The sequence below is a fragment of the Perca flavescens genome, chromosome 12 (assembly GCF_004354835.1).
Source record: "Perca flavescens isolate YP-PL-M2 chromosome 12, PFLA_1.0, whole genome shotgun sequence".
In the NCBI taxonomy this organism is placed as follows: domain Eukaryota; kingdom Metazoa; phylum Chordata; class Actinopteri; order Perciformes; family Percidae; genus Perca; species Perca flavescens.
In genome coordinates, this window is record NC_041342.1 from 21,847,376 (window position 1) to 21,871,522 (window position 24,147).

The 24,147-nt window shown below is 39.6% G+C and overlaps 1 protein-coding gene across 1 annotated transcript in view; it reads right to left on the reverse strand.

The window, feature by feature from the left end:
- The window catches only part of st6galnac3 (ST6 (alpha-N-acetyl-neuraminyl-2,3-beta-galactosyl-1,3)-N-acetylgalactosaminide alpha-2,6-sialyltransferase 3), a 75,139-nt gene extending 54,015 nt beyond the window's left edge, over nt 1–21,124 (reverse strand). The window contains exon 1 of the mRNA XM_028594262.1: nt 20,894–21,124. Within this exon, the coding sequence (XP_028450063.1) occupies nt 20,894–20,911 (18 nt within the window). The 5' untranslated portion in view covers nt 20,912–21,124. The remainder of the gene's footprint in view (nt 1–20,893) is intronic.
- Between the last annotated feature and the right edge of the window lie 3,023 nt (nt 21,125–24,147).

The following is a 24,147-nucleotide window of genomic DNA, read 5'->3' on the forward strand; positions in this document are numbered from 1 at the left end:
ATCCAACAGAGATGAAAAAAATCTGTGGTGTGCTACGACATCTCGCAGCCTGAGGTGATGATAGATTTCGGCACAATCTGAGACGTTTTTTATTTATTTTCCCCCCCAGGAAACTTCAATAACGTGCTGCTAATCTAACAGACAACACCGGTGGGAAACTCCAGATTTTTAGGAAGGTGGTGTTTCGCAGATTCTTTGAAGTTATCTGATAGTGAGAAGATTGGATATGGCACGCTGTAATGGTGAAGCCCCCACAGCCAAAGCGCCTGCACCACCACACGCTCTGATCTGCAACATCAAACATCCCATGGGAGGCGCAGGAGGCTTCGTTTCTCAGAAACGAGATCAAACATGTGGGGTGGGGTTGGGGGGACCATTTGCAGCCCTGACAATCAAGGACTATCCCATTTTATCGATTGCATGTATGTTACATCACGCTATCATTCCATGGCATTACCGCCCATCTTTGATCAAAAACAGAGGAGTTTCACCTTTGATCTTGAATAACACAGCGCAGGAGGACAAATATGAAATGCTCAAGTATTTTACAAAATATTTGACATCACTTTCCTAAAAGGACAGTCAGTCTGTTCCCTGTCATCCCATTTTCTGAAAATGTGCTGTAATAGCTAGTCATCAGGAGTCCATTATGGAGCATGAAACCAATCCCTTATTAAGCAAGGGAGGGAAAAAAAAAGAAAAAAACTCTCAGCTCAGTCTGCAGCGCTGCAACATCCATCTGTTTTCAAGAGGGCAGAAAATTTCCTTTGTCGCCTTCAACCTCAATCTGACCACAAATCACAGAGGAAATGATGTGTCAAACTCTGGAGGCGATTGGACGACTCGGCGGGGGCGTAGCGGGGCGATGAACCTTTACTAGCTTGAGTGCACGACTCACGACTCCTTTCCTCGTTTGCTTATTCATCAGGGCGATCACGAGTGGGCCTGTTGAGCCGTTTGACAGAGAAGTTGAAAGGCTTGACGTTGAGGAAGGAGTACAGTAAGGGAGTTGGGGAGCACAGGCCGAAATGGGGACCATTAATACGTGGAGTGAGGCAGCAGAGTGGCTATAAAGTTTCAACCTTTGAGCTTTCGGTCAATGTTAAAATAGTCTCGCCTTACCAGACCCTCCTCCAAAGCGCACTGAAGGAGAGTCTGGCTACTCCACATAGCATTCGGGGATGGGAAGAAAACGTGCTCTGATTTAATGGCATTTCTTTAAACCAATCAGAATCGTCATGGGCGGTGCTAAACTCCGCACAGAGCCGCAGAGAGAAAACTCAGATTGGACAGATAGTCTAGCTAGCTGTCTCAATTTACCATACAGAGATCTGAGGAGCAGTCAACAATAGTGCCCATAAATCCACCAAATTTAAAATTCCAACACAAAGAAAGCGGAAGGAAATGGAAAAGACAGACATCTGGTGGAATTTCCTGCAACACTGGAGCAATCCCAGAAGTGGAATGCGAAGGATATAGACTAATATTAAAACATTTTGCTTGAGGAATATGACTCCATATGTGGCTGCAACAACCTTGTTTGCAACCATCAAATCAGGCAATGATAGCCATTAACTGCAGTGCCACTTATTCTTGTAGCACGCTGATGTTTCATTCAACACACCCCCACTGAAAGCTTTGAGGGGGCTATTTTTAAAAGTGCTAAAACCTATCCTAGGTGGTATTGATCTCAGTTCACAGACAGACTGCGTGGGATCATTGGGACCCGGGACACGAGAGAGCCATAATCTTTCACCAGTCTCTCCTGCAGTGAGCCTGTGTGACCAGATTACATATAGGAGGAAAAACTGGCATGAAGGTATTGATGGCCACCTTGTAATTGATGCATCAGTTGTGCAGAAATTGAGAAATAGCAAGCGGTGGAATGTAACTTAATACATTTACTTATGTACTGCATTTAAACCTTAAAGAACAGATTTGTTTTTGGCCACAAAGGCAGCGGAAACAAATTTCAATATTGACATATCACCTTTTAAGTTGATGTGGTGAACCTATTAGCAAACAGTTGCTTATTTACACATCCAGCAGTTATGGAGCAACATTCATTTGGGGTCGTATTTGTGACCACCTGATGAATGTAAGTTCGATATTCACTCTTTTTTTAGCTCTACTTTTTGGTCTCTACCAACTCCTAAAATTCATATATATATATATATATATATATATATATATATATATATATATATATATTTCTTTTTAGCTGCTAAATGCTATATATATATATATATATATATATATATATATATATATATATATATATATTTTTCTTTTAGCTGCTAAATGCTGCACTATGTTCACCTGTTGATAACTTTGTCCGTCTGCTGTTTGGTGCTTAGCATTTAGTGTACTGTGGGTTTAACAGAGCTTTTTTTCTGAAAACAGCGGCTGGAAACGACACTAAAACAGTAAAGTTGTGGACCGGAATAGCTAACCAATGAGCTGAAACTAACTATAAAGCTCTGTAAAGCCGAGGGGAGCTGCAGATTCATGTGATAATTCTCTGTAAGTTTATTACTATGAGCGACCCCTTTCACATTGTTTTCATTGGCCACAGACCAAAATGCCTTTGGACACGATTGGATAGACAACTGATCACAGTCTACAGTGATGAGCTGGGACGGTTTAGCATCAATGTGTCTGTGAACGAGTGTTGCCCTTTTTCCATCAGAATTTGAAAATAGTACTTCAATAGAAGTTCTACATCAGCTGCAGCCATCTTGGTTGTTTTTGAAAATGCCTCAACAGCGCTCCTCTTTACTAAGCTAGGTTTAAGCCTGCCGCAGAATCTTTGGCGCGAGGGTGCACGAACAAAAAATTACATCATCCAGTAGTTTGTGTAAAGCGTGAAGGCTCCACAAGTTGTCATTGTCTGAAACCCGTCCGATATGAGATAAACGGTTGTGAATAGCCCGACCAGTGCCAGGCTGGCTGGGAATCTGTCTGAATGGAAGGGGAACAGACACAGCGGCCAGAGCAAATAAAACATGAGCTTATGTAGCGGAGTAAATGATTTCACTTGCCATCACTGTCACTCTGTATTCATTTCAATATATATTTATGATTTATTATCAATTAGTTTATTTTTATACTGTTATCTCGTTTTATGCTGCTTTTTATCTTGTTTTAAATTAGTTTATTTTCCGGAGATTTATTGTAGAAGTAAAAATGGTTGCCATGGAGACCTGGTTGTGTGTATCGGGGCGGCCTCTGCTGCACCCCTGCAAACTTGAGCGGTGCACCCGAAAATGTATTTAAAGTCTGCATGTAGCGTCTCTGTGGTGTAAAGACCATGTTTAGTATGAGGATGTGACTGCTCAGTGTTTGGTATCTACAGGCAAAAATAAATATCTAAACATTACTTTCTGTATCAATCACTGCAGCATTCCCCTATGTAAACCGAATAGGCAATACATTTGAAAATTACAGAATAATAAACAACGAGTGCCCCATCCACTTGTGTGATGAATGAAAACTCGAAGCACATTAGCTGTTTATTTCCCTATGCATATTGTGCAATCCAAATTTCACCTCATCAGGCTCTATCTGGGCATGAAGAGAATACAATTTCCCACAAAGACTAACGTCCTGCTCAGTAAACAACAGGAGCACACTGTAGTTCAATCCAAAAAGCTAATCGCGATGGGTATTGGAATAATGAGAGGCTCAACCTGAATAAAATGGCTCATAAAAAAACATATCTGGAAGCTATTTTCAAGTGCCTCCTGGGCAATGGGAAAAAAACAGAAAATTACATTTGCAATGCAAAAACGCTAGCTCACTGGCACCTGATTCTTGCCACCACGGTCCAGCGAGCAGTTAAAATCCAATTTCAATTAAGGCGTTTGAGAAAATATTTACGGAGTCTTTCTCTCACTCTTCCTCCTCCCCTCTTTTTAAAGCCTTAGTGCTGTTCCGGGGAATAAGACAGGAGTGTAAATAAAGAGCCACTCTTTGAGATTGAGAGTTGGAGGTCCAGACACATTATTTAATTCTTGTCATATTCCCAGCAAAGGTCTCGCTTCAAAAGTCATCCAAGTAGGAGATAACAAATTATTATTTTCCCGTAGGAGAAGGTTGACTCTTTGCTGCTGGTAACACGGTCATGCACAAGTTTCCCTCTAAATTTCACCCACAGGAGCTCTACAATTTGTAGATGTTATTGCATATATATTAAGTTTATGACTATATATTATTAATTTAATGCATGAGCTATATACCCAGATATATGAATTAATTAATTCATGAGCTATTTACACAAGACTTTGGGGTTTTTACTCATTACAGTGGCACATTTTTTTTTATTTCAGTTACAAGTAGAGAGTAGAGTTATATACTGCAAATTGTAGGATTATTATCATGTGGTTGGTTGAGATTTAGCTGATTTTATCCACTGTGTTGGGCTGTTAAATCTGCATTTATCTCAATTATTGTCCTAGAAACCTTATTTTTCAACCTGTGTTTAATTAAAACCAACTTGTTTCAAATGTATCTGGAAACATTATTACATATTGCAAAATAACACAGCGCAGAAATGTAGTGGAGTAAAAAGTACAATATTTCCCTCTGAAATGTAGTGGAGTAAAAGTATAAAGTGCCATTAAATGAAAATACTTAAAATTCAAAACTGTAACCTTAAGGTACTTAATGGTAGTAAATGTTAAATTCCACCACTCTCAGTTTCTTTTTTCATGATGTCACTGCATTACTGAACTGAAGTAGAGTTGAACTAATGCAAAGGAAAAGAAGGACAGTCGTATAAATGACCCCCTCTAAAAACGAGATGGTGAATCTCAAGGGTTTACTCCTAATAAAGAAATTTTCAACATAAATGAACAAGCTGCAGCTAAGTTCATTGCTCATCTGGGAGGTTTGCAGCCTGCTGCCGGTCCCTGCAGAGCCCAGCAGAGGGGGCAGTCCCCTCACACAGCTGGCATGTGGCTCCCAGATGGGATCCGAGGAGCTCCGGCTGTAGCCCTACATCTTAAAAAAGGATCCGTGGAGCTCATCTAACAAATGCTCTGCTCTGGAGAAACATTCACTTCCTTTTATTTTGCTACAGTGCATTAATCAGCAAGATACCAGCAGCAGGAGGTTTATTTATTAGGTGTTTCCAACAACACCAGAGCAGTCACATGCAAAGACTGAAATGAGTTTACTCTACAAATACAAACAATCCAGCAGAGTGTTTGTCAGTAGTCTGGTTAGCCAACATATTTCTCATAATCCATCAACAAAAATCACTTTTTGTTGTACGTTGTTCAATTTGCATGTTGGAAGATCCAATTGTTGCACATCATCATTTCTTGATGACAGAAGAAAATCTTTAAGTTAAATAAGAACAAACCACAATTCCTGCACACTGATGTTTATTTTAGGGATGGGCATTCCATTAAATTTTCTTAGTCAATCGATCGTCGGGAGAATTAACGATCGACTATCGATTACTCATTAATATTTTTATATTAAAATTAATTATTTATTTAACTTTTTATAAATTAAAAATGCAATGAAAATACAAAAATACAACGTGTTTTTCCTCGATGAGGTCAATTACAAGAAACTTAAAATTACCGTAAAGAACAACTTGTGGCAGTTAAACTGGAGGTTATAGATAGATTATAGATATGCGCTGCGGTGCGGCGCTCTGAAGCAGCAGAACCTGCAGCTGCGAGCCGGCGTTCTTAAACAGAGACCCACGCCACACTCGCAGCCAGGTAACTGAGTATGGAGTCAAATATTGCCCCCGGGTGGTAAAATGTTTAATTGCTGCCACACTGTGAAATGCATTTAATTGCTTCAAGACTCACACTACGCAACGCAACCAGCATTAGTGTAATCGATAACAAATTAACGTGACCGACGAAATTCTTAATAATCAATTATCGATCGTCGAGTAATCATGCCCATCCCTAGTTTATTTAGTAGCCTATTTAGTAACAAATATTTGGTGACCACAAGTGGTGGACAATGTGTGACACTTCTGTTTCCTTCAACTTAAATACCAGTCGTTAGTGAACTGCACATAACACTCAAGAAGATGTAACGTTTTATATTGTGGGATAAATTAGTTGATTGATTGGTTGGTCGCTTGGCAGAAAATTAATCAACAATTGGTTGAATCAGAAGGAACATTTCCAATCCTATGGTTTTAGCTTCTCAAGTATGAGAATTTGTTGATTTTCTAACATTACAAATTGAATATCTTTGGGTTGGGAGTAGAAGTATAGTAGCAGAAAATGGAAATACTTAAGTAACGTACTTTAAAACTAAAGTATAAGTAGATAAAGTAATAATCTCAAAGATTTTCATTTAAATAAAATGTCTGTTAAGTCACTATCTATCGCTGAATGAGGTAATGGTGATTGCCCGCTGATAAAAGCCCTTGCAGTATAAAAAACTGAAAAGCTAATCATTTTTACATTAGTTTTGCTATTAGATGCAAAGGGGGTCAAATGTGGAGTAACATTTACTTAGAAAAACCTAGGCAACAATTTCCACAGAGAAAATGTCAGTACATTTTATTTACAATTTAAGAATAGTTTCTATCAAAAGCATTTAAGCAAAATTTACTTGAGATTTTCTGTATATGTGACAACATTTTAATTACTATTTAATTACTCTTCTAAATTCTACTTGTTTTTCACTAAATTTTACACACTATTCCTTAGTAAGTTTTAATAGTTTTTTACTAAATTTTACACACTATTCCTTAGTAAGTTTTAATAGTTTTTCACTAAATTGTATTCATGATTGCTTAGTACATGTTACTACTTGCTAGTTAAGTTTACTAGGGTGCCTTTGATAGAAACTGTTCTTAAATTGTAAGTAATGTTTACTTGATAATTTACTGTGTCAAATTTACTAAGAAATTCTGTGTGGAAATTGTTGTCTAGCCTTTTCTAAGTAAATTTCACTCCACATGTTTCTCAGTGTAGGTGTCTGTGGTGACATTCCCAGGAAAAATCACTAGTGGCGCACAGTTAGTGACGCTTTTTCCATCACCCAGCAGTGGTTGGTCCGCCAGAGAGGGTAGGCGGAGCTAACGCAACAGACTCGCTCTTTAACTGCCGACTGACAGACATCACACAGGCGATACTGTTCGGATCTCTGGGAAGTGAGGTCTAAAAACACCTGCAATTACCACTTATTGCCAAAGACGAACAAAAAAGAAAAAAGAAACGGAGACCTTCAAGAATGTAAGTTTTAGTAGAGTACTATGTAAAAGTAACTTTGTAACTCTCCACCCCTGGGAGTAGGACATTCTTCTCTGTTGCAGTTCCTTATTTAAATCATTGCTTAGTGCTGTGCAGATGTTTCGTTCTTCCAGTACAATAACAAAACATCCTGCTGCCCTTGGTGCATGCTACTTCTGTTGCATCACCCTTATCAGCGGTGACATATGAAAAGAAAATCCTTCAATCCAGGTCAAATTAACACTAATCTGTTCTGTTGGCATGATACTGCATCATTATAGTCCAGAGGATCATAGAGAATCTTAATCCGGCCCAAAAAAGAACCTGTTTGCTTTTATGTTGATGAGACTCTGCAGAGGGCAACAATAAGGAGGAAACTGTTTTTTCACAGTTACAAACATCAATACTGCAAATCCCTGTCTTAATCAGTAGATGTGTGTGTGTGTGTGTGTGTGTGTGTGTGTGTGTGTGTGTGTGTGTGTGTGTGTGTGTGTGTGTGTGTGTGTGTGTGTGTGCGTATCTTCACACGTGTACTCGTATGCGTGACTGGAAAGCAGTCAAATCCCATTTGACTAATGCATATCTGATATCAAATGGAACATAATCTCCACAAGTATAAAGGATTAAACACTCTACAATATTCACTTCCCCTTCTGGATCCAGAAAACTTTTGGGATGAGGGGGGGGAAAAACACCACCATATGTTCACAGAAACAGTTTGGAGAAGCTCTATGCTCTGCTGCGTAGGCTGCTGCTCACTCACTTGAGAAAGTGAAGAATTTGTGAAAGTGAAGGAAAAAAAATCTGTTCTTTGAGAAGCCGAGAAGCTGAATATCTGTGGGAGCAGAATGAGTCTACCTGTCAGAAACAAAGCATATTGAGACTTATTCTGCTGTAAAAAAAGACTTTCTGCTGTGTGGAGAAATTTACATCATACTGTTTCTCCCTGGATGGGGTTCTTTATTTCATTTGGTAATAAGTCTCAGGTTGATAACGTACATGTAATCCACAAAACACAGCAGCAGTCATCAGTGCAAATATTTTTTTAACCACAAATAACAAACATTTGTTGGTTCCAGCTCATTTCTCAAATGTGAGGATTTGCTGGGTTTTGGACTGTTGGTCGGACAAAATATTTGAAGGTGTCACCTTAATCGTGATATTATTTTAAGGCAATATTACACTTTCCTAGTCTGAGCATAGACGGTGCCGTATATCGTATATAGCCCTCTGATTTGGGGGCAATATGACTCGACTAGAAATGGTCAAATTATAAATGTCACAATATCAGCTGCTGCATTGGTGACAATATTTTAGACTGTAGAAAGTCAACAGGTTTCATCTGAGCAGAAGAGATTGTACACTTTGAACAAAGCGTTTGTAACAATGTAAAAGCTAATTTACATTTAAATAAGTGTCTTTGTTTAGTTTGACTTTGCACCGAACCTGTGGTCTTTTTACTGTTTATTACTATTGTAATGTGTGATTTTAACTGTTTTCAAATTTTTTACGTCACTTTTTTCCAATAATTTTCTTTTTTTTTAATTGTTGTTGAGCTGCTTAATGTATGGTTGTTAACTTGGTTAAAGTATTAAACTGTAAATCAAACGATAAAAAAACTGGACGCCATCTTGAGCCAATCGGGCCAGGGGTACTTTCTACCCCCCTACTTCCGGCACACCCATCTTCAAACTCTGCCTTCATTTTTGACTCAACTACATATCTGTTCAGTTTAGTTTCAAAATCTGGCTGCAGATAGACAAAAATATAAACACCTGGCAAAGTACTCAAATCCGTCTCTGTGGTAGCTCCTGCTACAGTATGTCGCCAGGACCACATTTTGCCATGATGACACACACACAGACTCACAAGGTGAAAACACACCGTCGTGGCTGGTAATAAACAAACACCGCGTGAAGACAGGGACAGCCTGGCTATAAAGACACAGTAGCTGCATGTCTCAGACCACCTGCTTTATGGGCAAAAAATGTGGTTTAAAAAAAAAAAAGCATGTTCCCTCTTCTATAATATCTATTACTTCTATTGTCGAGGGTTATATTTAGAGAGAACATTGAGCCAGAATGTCTTGCAGCATTCAGCCAATCACAGAAAATGACTTCTGCCACTCATTTATGACTAGAGCCATTTAGCTTGATCCTGCTGTAATATCTGAGTTTCTCTCTCTTTAAGTAGCTGGCTCTTTTGGTCACAGATGGCCGTCGGGCAGAGGAGACCGCACTGCCAGCCAAGGACGAAGATAACGTATAGTAATAAATCTGCTGCTTGCCATCTACCACAACCTGACTGCAGACACTCAATTGGCAAGAGAATCTTTTGTGCACAAATAAAATGCAATAGAGAGAAGATGCCGAACTCACAATTTTGATTTGAGTACTTTACAGCAGAATAGCAATTATTCCCCGTTTCTTTGTGTTTGAAGGGCAAAGGCAGGGTGAGGTGGGGGGATGTGCCGGTTGAGAAAAAAATCGACCAGAGAAAATCCATTTCAATTTGCCAAATGCCAGCACAGGATTACTGACATTTAGCAACTGATATTTCCCCTGAAACTCAATGGTATCCCTCCATAATTCCATAATAAAGCCTCATCCCATTCGTAGTGATTACACACAGCATGACTGCTCACACAGAGAAATTTGAGTATGTATTTATATATCACCAACAAAAACTACACAGACATCTGACAATCGGAAAGGATTAGACAGACAGACAGATGCAGTACATCCTCTGCAGGACAAGGGGAACAAACAGCGTCACCAATTTTTTTCTCTCCACTTGACTAAACAGACGTCCGGCCTCTCGAGACTTTCCTAAAGGTGTTATTTGTTAAAGAAATGTGTCTGGCTAAGAAACTTGTCCTCAAGGCTGCCGGAGACAGAGAGCAGCAATGCTCACTGAATTTTCAAGTGGCTCAGAAATAAAAAGGAATTTGTCCTGTTTGGTGCTCAGCCCTCAGAGGGATGATGGCTGAGATACCTTGAGATTACAAATGCATTGTGTAAACTGGTGAAGGTTAATTGCAACTACTTCAACTACTTGTTAGTTCAGAGATGTTTTTTACAACAAAACACCTCTCAGTAATTTTAATGCAGCAGAAGAGGAAGAAGTGGAAGAAGAAGAAGTAGAAGAAGAAAAATAAACATTCCAAACTGTCATCAATAATTCTCTCTTATGTGATAGCTAATTCAATATTTTGGGGTTTTGGACTGTTGGTTGGTTGAAGAAAAAAAACATTTGAAGACATCACTTTGGGTTTTCAAAAAATGTGATTGGTATTTTTTCTGTGTTTTCTGACATTTCATAGGCCAAGCAATTAATTGATCAATTGAAATGGTAATTAACAGATTATTTGCAGATTTACAGATTTAAAAACCAGAAAGGTCCAAATCAAAGCAGCAAAGGCTGTGATATCCTCAATTTCTGTCCCTTTTTTGTCCCCTGATGCTGAGAGGGACGTTTTACAGTGTAAAAACCAGCTTGTCAATGATCTCTGGTGGATAAAACTATGTATGGATACATTGTAAATTACCGCAACCCGAGTATGCCATTTCTCTACTGCAATTATTACTTGTATTACTTACTAGCTTATATATACACCAATACCAACTATCTGCAAGTATCGGTCGACATAGCCGCATACATAACTCCATGGTCCACGGTCTCCAGGCAAAGACTTTTTTTCACCCTCCAGATTCCAGAGCAAAAGAGCGGATATTTAATCGTTTTCAGTAATACTCCTCATGTTGAGGCACCTATTTTGATCCTTAATTAATCAACATTTTCTGGTTCCAGCTTCTCAAATGAGAGAATTTTCTGCTTTTTGTGTCATATATGATAGTAAATTTAATATCTTTGGGTTTAAGACTAAGGTATTTTTTAACCATTTTTGTATGTTTCATAAACTATATAAATGGGCTACTTAATGAGATATTTTGCAGAGTTAATCCACCTCTGTGTCATGGCAGTGTGGGCAGTGTGTGCAGATGAACGATGTTTGGCTTCCATGTGTGGAGCCAATGCATGGAGCTCCCCGTGAAGCATAGCAGCAGATCGCAGGCAGACCTCCACTGCTCCAAGCCAGACAACGTTCATCTGCACACACTGTCCACACAGCCATGACACAGAGCTAGTTTAAAATTGGCAAAGTATCCCTTTAAAATAATAATCAGCAGACTGCAATTGGAAAATAATTGTTAGATACACCCTATCCTGGACTAATGATTCATGATGATTCTCAGTACATCAGCCTTTTCTAAATGTCTTTCAGGATTTGGTTACATGGTGATCAGTGCCAAGCATAAGACAGAAATGGAGGAATTTGCTCTTATTTTCCTGAGCCGCTGAACAAATAGTATATGTTGGATCGGATAAAGGATGTGTTGCATTTAAGATTTATTTTAAAGTCTCACTCTAAAAATTCATGGAGTTTTTATTGAGAGAAAGAAAATCTCAACTGAATCCTCTTTGTTCAAAGCAGATTTCTAACCACGGAAGCATTCAAACAATTTATTCTGAGAGCTCGGACAACAGCATTGTGAATTTTAAGTGAAGCAACTGTTGCGCACAATAAACAAAACAACCAGGTGAATTGACAGCCACCAAACAGCTCCGCTATGTGGCACACGCAGGTGTTCATTCTGGAAAACAACAATAAAGTTTGCATAGTCTATTCTGTCAAAGCCTTTGTGGTGCTGTTGCACTGTGTTGGCAAAACCCAGGGGTGGGAGAGAGTGGCATTCAATGTGTGTGTGTGTGTGTGTGTGTGTGTGTGTGTGTGTGTGTGTGTGTGTGTGTGTGTGTGTGTGTGTGTGTGTGTGTGTGTGTGTGTGTGTGTGTGTGTGTGTGTGTGTGTGTGTGTGTGTGTGTGTGTGTTAAGGATGGGGAGGCTGTAGCAGTGTCAGATCAAATCTGGTCAGACAAAACAACCACAAAACCAGCCGTGAAACCTCAAACACAACAATGTGACTCGACACACACAGCAGTGCAGATTCCTCACAAAAAAATAGCCCAGCGAGCAGATGCAACATTACCCAGAGTACACTGTGGCATTTTGAACCGCTGCCCATTTCCTTTTCTCCTAACAACCACGACAGCAGAAAGTTCCAGGGCACAGACGAGCATAAAAGCAGACAGGGGATTATATTTCATTAACAAAATTGACTGCACTTTATTTAATGCCCTCACTTAACCGCCAGGCTGTATTAGTGTCTGTCAACCTCTTCAGTTCACGGAGGCAATCAGCCTCCCGATGCTGGTGCCCAGAGCGCTGTCGGGTTTCCACTGGGGATAATAACAGTGGCATTGAAGCCTTTTATTAGCTGGCTTGGTCAAGAGCCTTCAGGAAGAAACCTATTCTATGACCAGACGTGGCTCTCACTGAGCACAACACTGACACTTCTATAAAAGAGAAAGAGACAGAGGAAAGAGAATCAAAGCCAGGATGTCCATCAAAGATATCTGATGTCTGCAAATTCTGCGATTGGATGAAAAAAAACAAATCCTAACATGTCAAGGCAATAATCAAGCTAAAAAAGCCAGTCTGGAGAGAGCGGGCGTGGCACAGTTGGACAACACTAATGCAATTACAGGGATGTTCTGCTCGCTCAGAGGCTCGGTTGAAGAGCGGAGTACAGAAAGCTCAAGGCGAGCTGCACAAAATCAGCCATTATTCAGGGTAACGCGTGATCTTGCCACCTTGTGGGGTAAGACTTAGTTTGTGAACAACAGGATTTCATAAAACTATGATACTAAATTTATACCGCTTTTGCTTTAGGACACTTCAGCAATACTTAAACCACAATTGTTCCTACTCTGACGGCTCCTGCTGCCCCTTTTGATTCTGTATGACATCTTTTTGTGTCATTTGGATGGCACTTCTAAGCCACATCCAAGTCTACGGAGAGTATAACTCCTTATCAAACAGGGCCTCTACTGACTGGTCTCTTCTGGGGCTTTGGCTCGCCCCTGTGCCGATGGGCATTTAGGCCTTGCCAACAGCAAGGACGGGGGGACAACTTGCCAAATGTAATCCAGCAATAGTGCAACACGCTCAAATGAGTCCAACTGGCGGGGAGCTGTATGATTCTGTAACTACTTCATGTTAGGAAATGAACACAGAGGACATAAATGCTCCTAAAAGTAGATAAAACTGTCCAGAAATGTGTGATGAAGCGCGGTGAAATTACGGCAGGAAAGAAAAACACAGAATAGAAAACAAGTAGAGGAAACTGTGTACCAACAGTGTCATAAGTAAATCAACAGAAAATTAATCAACCGTTATTTTGATTAGGGCTGCAAATAACGATTATTTTCATTATCATTTTCTCAATTAATTATTTGGTCTACATTAGAAAGCTTTATAAAATACCCATTACAATTTACTAAAGCCTAGATGATGTCTTCAAATTGCTTTTTTGGCCAATCAACAGTCCAAAACTCATTGACGATTCATTTGTTCAGTCATTTTCAAGCAAAAATGACAAATATTCTCTGGTTTAAGCTTCTCTAATAGGATGACTTGCTGCATATGTGACATTAATTTAAGATCTTTAGGTTTTGGACTGTTGGTTGGATAAAACAAGCAAATTTAAGTTTTTTTTTACATTTCATACACTAAATGATTAATCAAGAGTATAATCGCCATATTAATCAGTAGTTGCAGCCCTAGTCCATGCATTAATCTACTGTAGTATCAACAAAAAAATGCAACATTTGGTGCCAAAATTCACCTACAGTGTGCATGCTTTTCACCTAAACATTGGTCATGTGGAGGCATTTGGTCTGTTTTTACCTTTACTCAAGGTTGATTTGCTATGGACAAAATACACAGGCCGATACACTAGTAAGAGCAAATTACATTTACCATGTATCCAGATATTTAAAGAGCTCACGTTACTGTATTGTGTGAACAGTTAACTTCAGTTAATATTGTGTGTGGCTTGTTTTTTTTTGCGGGGTGCAAAACAAGTTCCTTCCCGAGACAATTTTGCAGAGCCACCGTCTCTGCGTCTGGAGCTTAGCACCGACCAAGGTTATTGTTATTGGTTTAAAGAAACCCAGAGCATTTTTTTCTCCCATCTTGGAATGTATGTGTGGCGTAGCCAGACCTTACTCCACAGCGCTGTGGAGATAGGGCTGGCAATGCGAGAGTAACGAGGGCCAAGCTATCTGGCCTTTTTAAACTAAAACACAGCTAAATGTTCTACTTCATTGATTGTTTGCACTTTCTCCTGATATCTGGAGAAACAAAGGTATATTAACAACAGCACTTTTTTATTTACTTCATGACTATTGGCCTCTTGTTTAAGTGTAATTAAAGTATAAAACTTCAACCTCCACATTAAAGGTGCCGTAGATAGGATTGTGAAGATCCAGGGATTAGCCAAAAAATGTGAACATCAACAACTCAGTCCCTCCCCTCTTTCTGCTAAAGGCCAAAACGGTCTCCTAAGCCCCTCCCCACACAAGGGAGAATGAATGCGTGTGCATGAGCAGTGATTGACACGCAGTTAGACACCCCCCTGGCCCTGATTGGTGCATCTGAACAGGGAGCTGTGGATTTTTGCAAATCACACTACAGGCTGTAGGTGGTGCCAGAGGAACCAGATTGTTTTTTATTACCTGCTTCATGTAGTTCTACTCGAACATAGGGTCAGTTTCAGCAAATATGACAGAAAGTTAGTTTTATAAGTCTTACCTACTGCACCTTTAAATCCCTGGTATTAAAAACACCAGTTAGCAACAGCTAAGAAAATGACCAGTACTGGCAGCAGAGTTCAAGCACCTCGAACTGGCGGAGTGGCATATGATTAAGCCACCCAGGATTAGAGACTACCTGACCAACATGACCAATGACACATAGTGAGATCAAGTAAAGCCTTAAGTCTTCCCAGATGTTGATATGATTTCTGGTTTAAGCGATAGTTCTGCTGGCCCAGTTACTTCGACTACCGCTGGATTAATGCCAGATTTGGAGCGAGGTTATCACCCTTGGTTACCACTGTGAATAAACTAATCCTTGCACTGGGTTCTTCTTCTGCAGCAGTGTGTGTGTGTGTGTGTGTGTGTGTGTGTGTGTGTGTGTGTATGTGCGTGTATGTGTGTGTTTGCACAACAGATGTAGGTTACATTACCATGATAAAGAAGCCACACGCTTAAATGGTACCCTATCGGCTCAAAAGAGGTTTTAGAGAATGGACGGCAACAGCGAAGCCGCAAGACAAAGACTTTTGTTTAGGTCATTCAGTCAGGAGAAAAGTATAGCTAGTCAAACAGAATTTTTGGGGCGCCTGCATACAACACCCTCTGTCCCTTTTACAGGGAAAAGATTTAATAAACCTCAGAAGGAGCAACAGAGGAGGGATCCCATTCATTCAGTTGTGATGATGGCAAATGACCAGACAAAAACCCATTCAAATCACGACACAGATATGATACTGGATTTTTGAAACTATTGCCAGTATTTGGGAGTTTAAAAAAATCCAATAACGATTCATCAGTATCGTAATTAGTAATTTTTGTAAAATATAAACACATAACCTGAACAATTTTAATAAAGACCCCTTTGATTTTTTATTTAAAAATTGTCAATAAGACACATACTGTGCATTTGATTAAAAATAAACCTGTCAGCGCTCTCTGGTGGACAGACTATGAAATGGAGACCCAGTTTCTAACTTACAAATTTAAAAAGTAGCATCAGTATCGTATAAAGAAATCTATTAAACTATTAGTAATTGAGCTGTACGAACTGTGGGATTACAAATGAAAATCAGGTTTTCCTTAAGGACACTGTGCAGCCAGATAGCAAACTTTAAAACAATGGAAAATCTCACGTAAACTTCCCACTCAACAAGAAAAACAGATAAAAGGAGAGAATGGCACAAAGTGAAATCTGAGCACGGATTTGATAACACTTTGAATATAAACCGGATCCTCATTCAACATCCTGCCAGTGCCCTGCGCTTTCTCTAAAACTGTGGCGGGGCACTTTTTATCAGCCTGTCTTCTGCTGTAACACAATCACATGAGACAAGGGGAACATAGAGTAGTGTCATTCATCCCTGAAACTCTTAAAAGAACTGGGACACTCACTGCATTCCCAGTAGCTGTTAAACACCTCTCCGCACACAAATGAGTTTGTGTGTGCTTGCATTAATTATTTGAAATATTTGAAATCTTTTGCTTCTGTGTACCCACATGAACCCATCACAAAAAATTGCTTAACTGGCCTTGTTCTGCCAAATGTAGTTAGGAGTAACAGCAGCATCACCATCTTTCCATGAGACGTAATGGAGAGCTCATCCCCAACTGTTTTGATGGAGGACAACAGCCGCAACCTTTCCCAGCTCAAGCATAGTTCTTCACGGATGAACTCACTCCAATTAAAACACGAGCTAACAAAGAGGGAACCCTGCACGGCAGAGTTCTCTCTGCAGGCCTCGCTCACCAATTATAAACATGAACTAAGTAGCAGACTGTGAGTCAAACAGTTCTCAGCACCTGGTGGCTTAAGAAATACATCCTATCAGGCATCTGAACACAGCGGTGAAAGCAACGTTAACTTCTAGACTGGGTAAACCCAGCCCGATCTGCCGGCAATTTGATTTTGCCCTGCAGCTCAGGCTGGAAACCTGTACGTTTATTTATCCTGCTTCCGTTATAAATTTGCGGGAACCAATCACAAACTGGCTTATCCACCTGGCGCGCTATTGGCGGGTTTAACACGATGACGATAGAGAAGCAAAGGCAAGTAGCTTTTTGTTGACAGTCAACATGGCGGCCACCGAAGCGCAGCAACCCGTTGATGTCGCTGTCGCTGCTGTTTTAAAAGATTTCAAAGGCAAGTTTGCTCTGAAAACGGAACAGAAACTTGCCCTGGAACAATTCCTACAAAAGAAGGATGGGTTTGCCTTACTACCGAACAGCTTTTTTTTTCCACTCTGCAAAGTACGGCACCCGGATCGTTGGTCTGATTGGTTGAAGGACTATCCAATTGCGTACAGAGTCATTTGCCCTAACTATGCCCGTTGATCACGCCTTATGCAGTATAAAATACAAAGCAGACTCCCCAAACTAATGTATACTGTAAGTACATTTGATTATAATACTGTACTTACTTAAGTAAGATTTTGAATGAATTTATTTGTAATGGAGTAGTTATACAATGTGGCATTGGTAATTTTGAGTACTTCTTCCGCTACTGCCTAAAAACAATTCTAAAACTGGCAAATCAAACAGTTCATTTGGCTGTCCCTGTGAATGAGATTTGATCAGAAAATACCAGTAGAGGTTTGAAAATACCATCCCGATGCCACAGATGAACTAAGGCATATTTAGAAAAACATCAAACATTTGGGTGATTTTTTTGCTGTTTGTACACTTTTTGTTCATGAACCTAACATAGATGATAACTCTGCCCATATTCTGCTTTTTAAACATACACATAACATAGCATGACCCAGTTGTTCCCAACTTAGGGTTTGGGACCCCTCAAAGGTGTCACAACATAAATCTGACATGAGGGACAGGAAGAAGAGAATGCAAAGTTCTAAACTTTGCTTTTTTTTGTAAAGGGTTGGATAGTTTTAGCTCTTCAGCACTCAACAATTATTCAAATTATTAAATCTGAGAAAATTCACAGAAAATTCAGAGAAAATGACTCTTAGGTGGAAGTTTTCAAAACTTAGAGACAAATGTGTCCGTAAGTTGTGAAGTAAGTAGTTTTAAGTAAACTTGTGGCAAAAGTGGACACACTGAATCATTTTAAAGGCATAAGCAGCATTTTCTTTATGAGGACCCGTTAATTAAGTTAAATGAAAGAATTGTGACCAAGATTCGTAATTTGTGCAACATTTTACGGTTGAAAAATAAACTTGTAAGAGCTCTGTGAAGCTCGTCAAAGTACCTCAAACATGTCTTTGGGATTTCTAGATGGCAACTTCCTGTTTATTATAGGCCGGAATGTATGCCAATAGTGATATGTCTGCAATTACTTAATATTGGCCCCGGTGATTTTATTAAAATTTATTTTATTTGTATTTCCATCCATAGTTGATCAGAATCTGAATCCATCTACCTGTTTTTATGTGCATATAAAATCTGAGTGGAAACATTTAAAAAAAAAAGAAAAGAAAAGAAAAAAAAGAGTAAAAATATCACAAAAAGGTTTTCACGCTTGGCTGAGGTAGTAGGCTGAGTAGATACATTAGTTCATCCACCCATCATCACTTCATCCATCTCTTCATACTCTACATCCATTTATTGCTAAGAATCACGGAGGGCTATTTCAGCAGAAAAGCAGGGACACACCATGAAACACTAAGAAACTGCTGCATATGCACTTGTAAATATCTAAAATAATAATAAAAACAACAAGTTGACTAAATAAGATGAGTTAACAGCTGACTAGTTGAATATAGAAGAAAGCTAGAGTGAAGTGTGTCACTATATAAAGACAGATTTGTGTGGTTCTGTGGTTTGTCAGCAACACTTTATGGGGGGAGGTATTTGAATATGGGGGGTATTTGAATCTGACTATGTAACTAATAGCCACTATACATCGGACTAATGTTACAAGAAACAAAGAGCTGGTGTCAGTTACAGCTCATTCACTTTTCCTTTTATCACTCTGCAATTTGTACCATGTAATGACATGTTCCTTTTTTATGTTTTTAAAATATAACATTAGTGTAAAATCTCTAAGATAACAAAATAACTTAAAATAAAAATATGGATAAAGCATGAAGTCTGATAAAACCAAACAAAGAATGTCCACTGTGATGCACAATCTGAGTAAAATAAACACATGGATTTTTCTGAAGGTTGAGAAATGATGCTGATGATCTTTAACTAGTAATAGTGATAATTCAAGATTAGCATTTATTAAGACTCATCAGAATCACACTGCGTTTATGAATCTTACTAAGCGACCGATTTTTTTGTCCAAATTTTTGATTCCAACAAGCTAACGTGTTGTTTTACACATAAAAACATGAAAATTTGTTAATGCATAACTGGAACACAGCCCATCGCTTCAAAGTATTATGTGATTTTGCCTACACAAACTTAAGAGACTGAATCCATTTGCAAAATGAGGAAGGAGGCCAATTTGGTATGCAACCTATTGAAGCTGTGTTTACAATGTTCACAGTTTGTGTGTTGGTCAGACAAAAATGTTGTGCAAGTTGAGCGACAGCAACCATTTTGATGATTGATTAGTTGTTTAAGTCAATTCTCAAGCAGAAAAAGTCAAATATTTGTTATATTGTTGTCTTAAATGTGTCTATGATTGGAAAACTTAATATCTTTTAGGTTATGGACAAAAAAAGCAATGTGACGTCACCTTGGACTCTGTGATTGGCCTTTTTTCAATATTTTATAGACAAAATGCTTATTTACAAAATCCAGAAATTAATCAGCATATTAATGGATAATAAAGGTGAAACTATTAGTCAACTAATCTAGGGGAAATGGACAACAATTCTACTAATCGACTAAACCTTTGAGTCATTTTTCATTCACAAATAAACATTTGCAGTTTTCAACTTCTCAAATGTGAGAATCATTGTATACTTAATATTTGGGGGTTTTGGACTGTTGGTTGGATAAAACAAGCTTTTTAAAGATGTCACCTTAAACTCTGGGAAACTGTAATAGACATATTTCACTATTTACAGGCCTATCTCGCATTTTATATTTTTTTTATATTTTATATTAACAATTGAGAAAACAAGAAATTAATCAGTTAATTGATTTGTTGATCTGAAAAATTAATAAACAACTATTGATTCATTGTTTAAGTCACTTATCAAGAAAAAAATGTCAGTCATTCAATGTTTCCAGCTACTCAAAGATGAGGATAGCTAAAAATATTTGGTGTTTTGACTGTTGTTCAGACAAAAGATGTCACCTCGAACTCCAGGGAACTGTGATGGACATGTTTCACTATTTTATGGAGAGATATTGAGACACGAAATTGGCAGATTAATCGATAAACCCTAACTAGCACAAGTGTGTGTGAGTGTGTGTGTGTGTGTGTGTGTGTGTGTGTGTGGGGGGGGGGGGGGGTGTCATATATGTGACCAACTGCAATTTCAGCCCTCACAGTATCAGTGATGTCGACATCTGTAAATTACTGATATTTATGGAATTACACTGAAATGAAAAGGGTGAAAAAAAAAAAAAAAAAAAAAAGAGGACGACTGTGAGAGTCACTGGGGAACTTTATGTTAACTTTCTCCTCATCTGTTATGGCAGCTGTGGATGTTGTAAACATGTGAACACCTGAACATGTCATGAGGCATGTTGTGAACTCAGCTGGCTGCATGGCCTGCATCTGCCTGCATCTGCCTGCATCTGCCTGCTTTTATTTCACGAGTAATGACACCAAAACATGGAATGAATGCAAAAAAAAAAAAAAAAAACACTAGGGCCTGGTTTTCCTTCATGTGCACGGGCAAAAATCACAAATTCAGAGTCCCGCAAAAAACAGACGAGCAGACAGAAAGCGGAGGGTTAATTAATTACCTCCACGGAGCATCACCACCATCCGCTCACGTTTCACCTCACATCTGCTAAATAGCACACTTAAGCCAACCACGTCATGCGCTCCTTGAGCGTTTTTTCCTGCCTTTTGGTATGTGAGAGAAACCCCCTCTTACCTTACACATCCAGGCCATTCTTATTTCTACGCAGACAATGGTGGACCGCTTGTTTTCGTCAGCCCCAACACGCCGTTCACCGCGTCCGTTTCCAAACACATTTATTCATGCATGCATCACAGGAGGAGACGCCAATGTGGTGCGGTTAAATGCGGGGATCGGCTCCGTAAATATTGGAGTGTACCGTTATTCGTCTCCTCTCTCGGGTTTTTTCACCCCCATGAAGCTTGCCTGGACCTGGACCAACGCTGCCACGCTATTGGCCGGCGAAGAAACAGAACCCCGCCTCCGCCTGCGTCACGTGGCCGCCGCTGATTTTCTGACCTCTGCTTTTACAACATGCTGGCTGCAGGTTAACACATTATCTTTCTTCTTCAATGTGTGAAATAAACAAGATATCATCTCAACCAGTGGGAACAAAAAGTTTCCAAATATGTTTGATATATTGTTTGTTATTTTTGTAATTCAAGTTTTTTGACACAAGATACTTTATTGATATCCATCTATATACAGTGCAGTACAGTACATTGTGGAAACAAAATTGTGTTTCCCTGATCCCGGTGCAAAAAATCTAAAGAGTACTAAAGCCAGTACTAAAGAGTGGTGGCTGTGGAGGTGATCCCCGATGCAGTGTCTGGGATCTCTGTGTTAGAAATCAGGATCCAGTTACAAAGGGAGGCATTCACACCCAGGGGGCCCAACTTTCATACCAAACATTTCCTAATTTTTCTAATAGATATATAAAGCAAAACAAGACAACAAGACAAGTTGCAAGACACCTGGAAATTGCTTGACATCCTACTGGATCCATTCTTTATACGTTTACAATTTAGCTAAAATTTTGTCATCCTGATCATCTATATTGTCACTTTACTTGGTCAATTCTGTACACACAACATCTATTTCATGTCTGGGCGTTCTGAGAGAGGGATCCCTTCTCAGTTGCTCTTCCTGAGGTTTCTTCCAATTTTTCCCCAATAAAAGTTTTTTTTGTAGTCTGGCTATCACCAGACCAAGCTCATTCTTTTAAAATTGAACATTAGTCTGGGGAGTCTGCTCTGTATTTTCTATTGCATAAGGCATGATCAACGGGCATAGTTCAAATTACTCTGTACGCAATTGGATAGCCCTTCAACCAATCAGACCAACGATCCGGGTGACGTACTAGCTGATAAATTAAGCCGGTTACACACTACATGCGTGGTGTGAGTGTGGCGTTTCTGTTGCGTGTCAGCTGCATGGCGGCTGCATGGATTTTTCTGTCTTTACACACCAGAAACGTGTCTGACGTTGTGCTGCTGCTGCTAGCCTTGTCTGGACACATGTATGTTTCCCATTGATAAAATGAAATACCATGTTAAACATAAATATATACTGATTTGATTACAGCAAAGACAACGTCGGCAGTATTGACGTCAAAATAGGCTACAGAATATTTCCTTCTGTATAGACAGGTGCATTATTAGAAAATCGATTATTTTATTTGGATTACATTTATATCAAAACCTAGAGACTTTTAAACATCAACATGTCATTTATTAATATGTATTTGTGTCTAAATTACAGTGGGGGAAATAAGTATTTGACCCCTTGCTGATTTTGCAGGTTTGCCCACTTACAAAGAATGCAAAAATCTACAATTTTAATCATATGTACATTCTAACAGTGAAAGACAGAATCCCAAAGAAAATTCCAGAAAATCACATCATAAGAATTTATTAAAATTGATAACCATCTGATGAGGAAAAACAAGTATTTGACCCCCTGGACAAACAGCATGTTAATATTTTGTAGAAAAGCCATTATTGGCCAGCACAGATGTCAAACGGTTTTTATAGTTGGTGACAAGGTTTGGTTTTTATAGTTGGTGACAAGGTTTGTGCACATTTCGGCAGGGATGTTGGCCCACTCCTCCCTGCAGACAGCCTCCAAATCATTCAGGTTCCGAGGTTGTCGCCTGGCAACTCGAATTTTAAGCTCCCTCCAAAGATTTTCAATCGGATTCAGGTCTGGAGACTGGCTAGGCCACTCCAGAACCTTGATGTGCTTCTTCTTCAGCCACTCTTTTGTTGCTTTGGCGGTGTGCTTAGGGTCGTTGTCGTGCTGAAACACCCATCCTCGACCCATCTTCAGCTCTCTCACTGAGGGAAGGAGATGTCGGTCCAGAATTCCACGATACATGGCCCCGTCCATCCTCCCCTCAATACGATGGAGTTGTCCCGTCCCCTTGGCTGAAAAGCACCCCAAAGCATGATGTTGCCACCACCATGCTTGACGGTGGGGATGGTGTTCTTTGGGTTGTACTCGGTATTCTTTGCCCTCCAAACACGACGAGTTGAGTTGAGGCCAAAAGTTCTATTTTGGTCTCATCTGACCACATCACCTTCTTCCAGGCCTCTTCTGAGTCGTCCAGGTGGTGAATGGCGAACTTCATGCGGGCCTGTACATGTTTCTTCTTGAGCAGGGGGACCTTGCGTGCGCTGCAGGATTTCAATCCATGACGGCGTAGTGTGTTACCAACCGTTTCTTTTGTAACTGTGGTCCCAGCTGCCTTCAGTTGATTCATCAGTTCCCCCCTTGTGGTTTTGGGATGATTCCTCACCGTTCGCATGATCAGGGACACCCCACGAGGCAAGATCTTGTGTGGAGGCCCAGACCGAGGGAGGTTGGCGGTGGTGTGGTGCTTCTTCCATTTCCTGATAACTGCACCGACAGTTGATCTTTTCTCTCCAAGTTGCTTTCCGATTCTCTTGTAGCCCATCCCAGCCTTGTGCAGATCAACAATCTTGTCCCTGATGTCCGTAGAAAGCTCTTTGGTCTTGCCCATGGTGGTGATGTTGGATGCTGGTTGTTTGGGTGTTGACAGGTGTCTTTTATACAGGTAACGAGGTGAGGCAGGTGTATTTGATGTAGATAATTGGTTCGGATTGGGGCTGTGTCTTAAAGAAAGACTAACTGGCTTGTAGGAGCCAGAATACTTGCTGTTTGTCCAGGGGGTCAAATACTTGTTTTTCCTCATCAGATGGTTATCAATTTTAATAAATTCATATGATGTGATTTTCTGGAATTTTCTTTGGGATTCTGTCTTTCACTGTTAGAATGTACATATGATTACAATTGTAGATTTTTGCATTCTTTGTAAGTGGGCAAACCTGCAAAATCAGCAAGGGGTCAAATACTTATTTCCCCCACTGTACATATAAACATGTTTTCCTATTCTATTTTGCCTGGAAACACTTCCAACACGCTTGCGT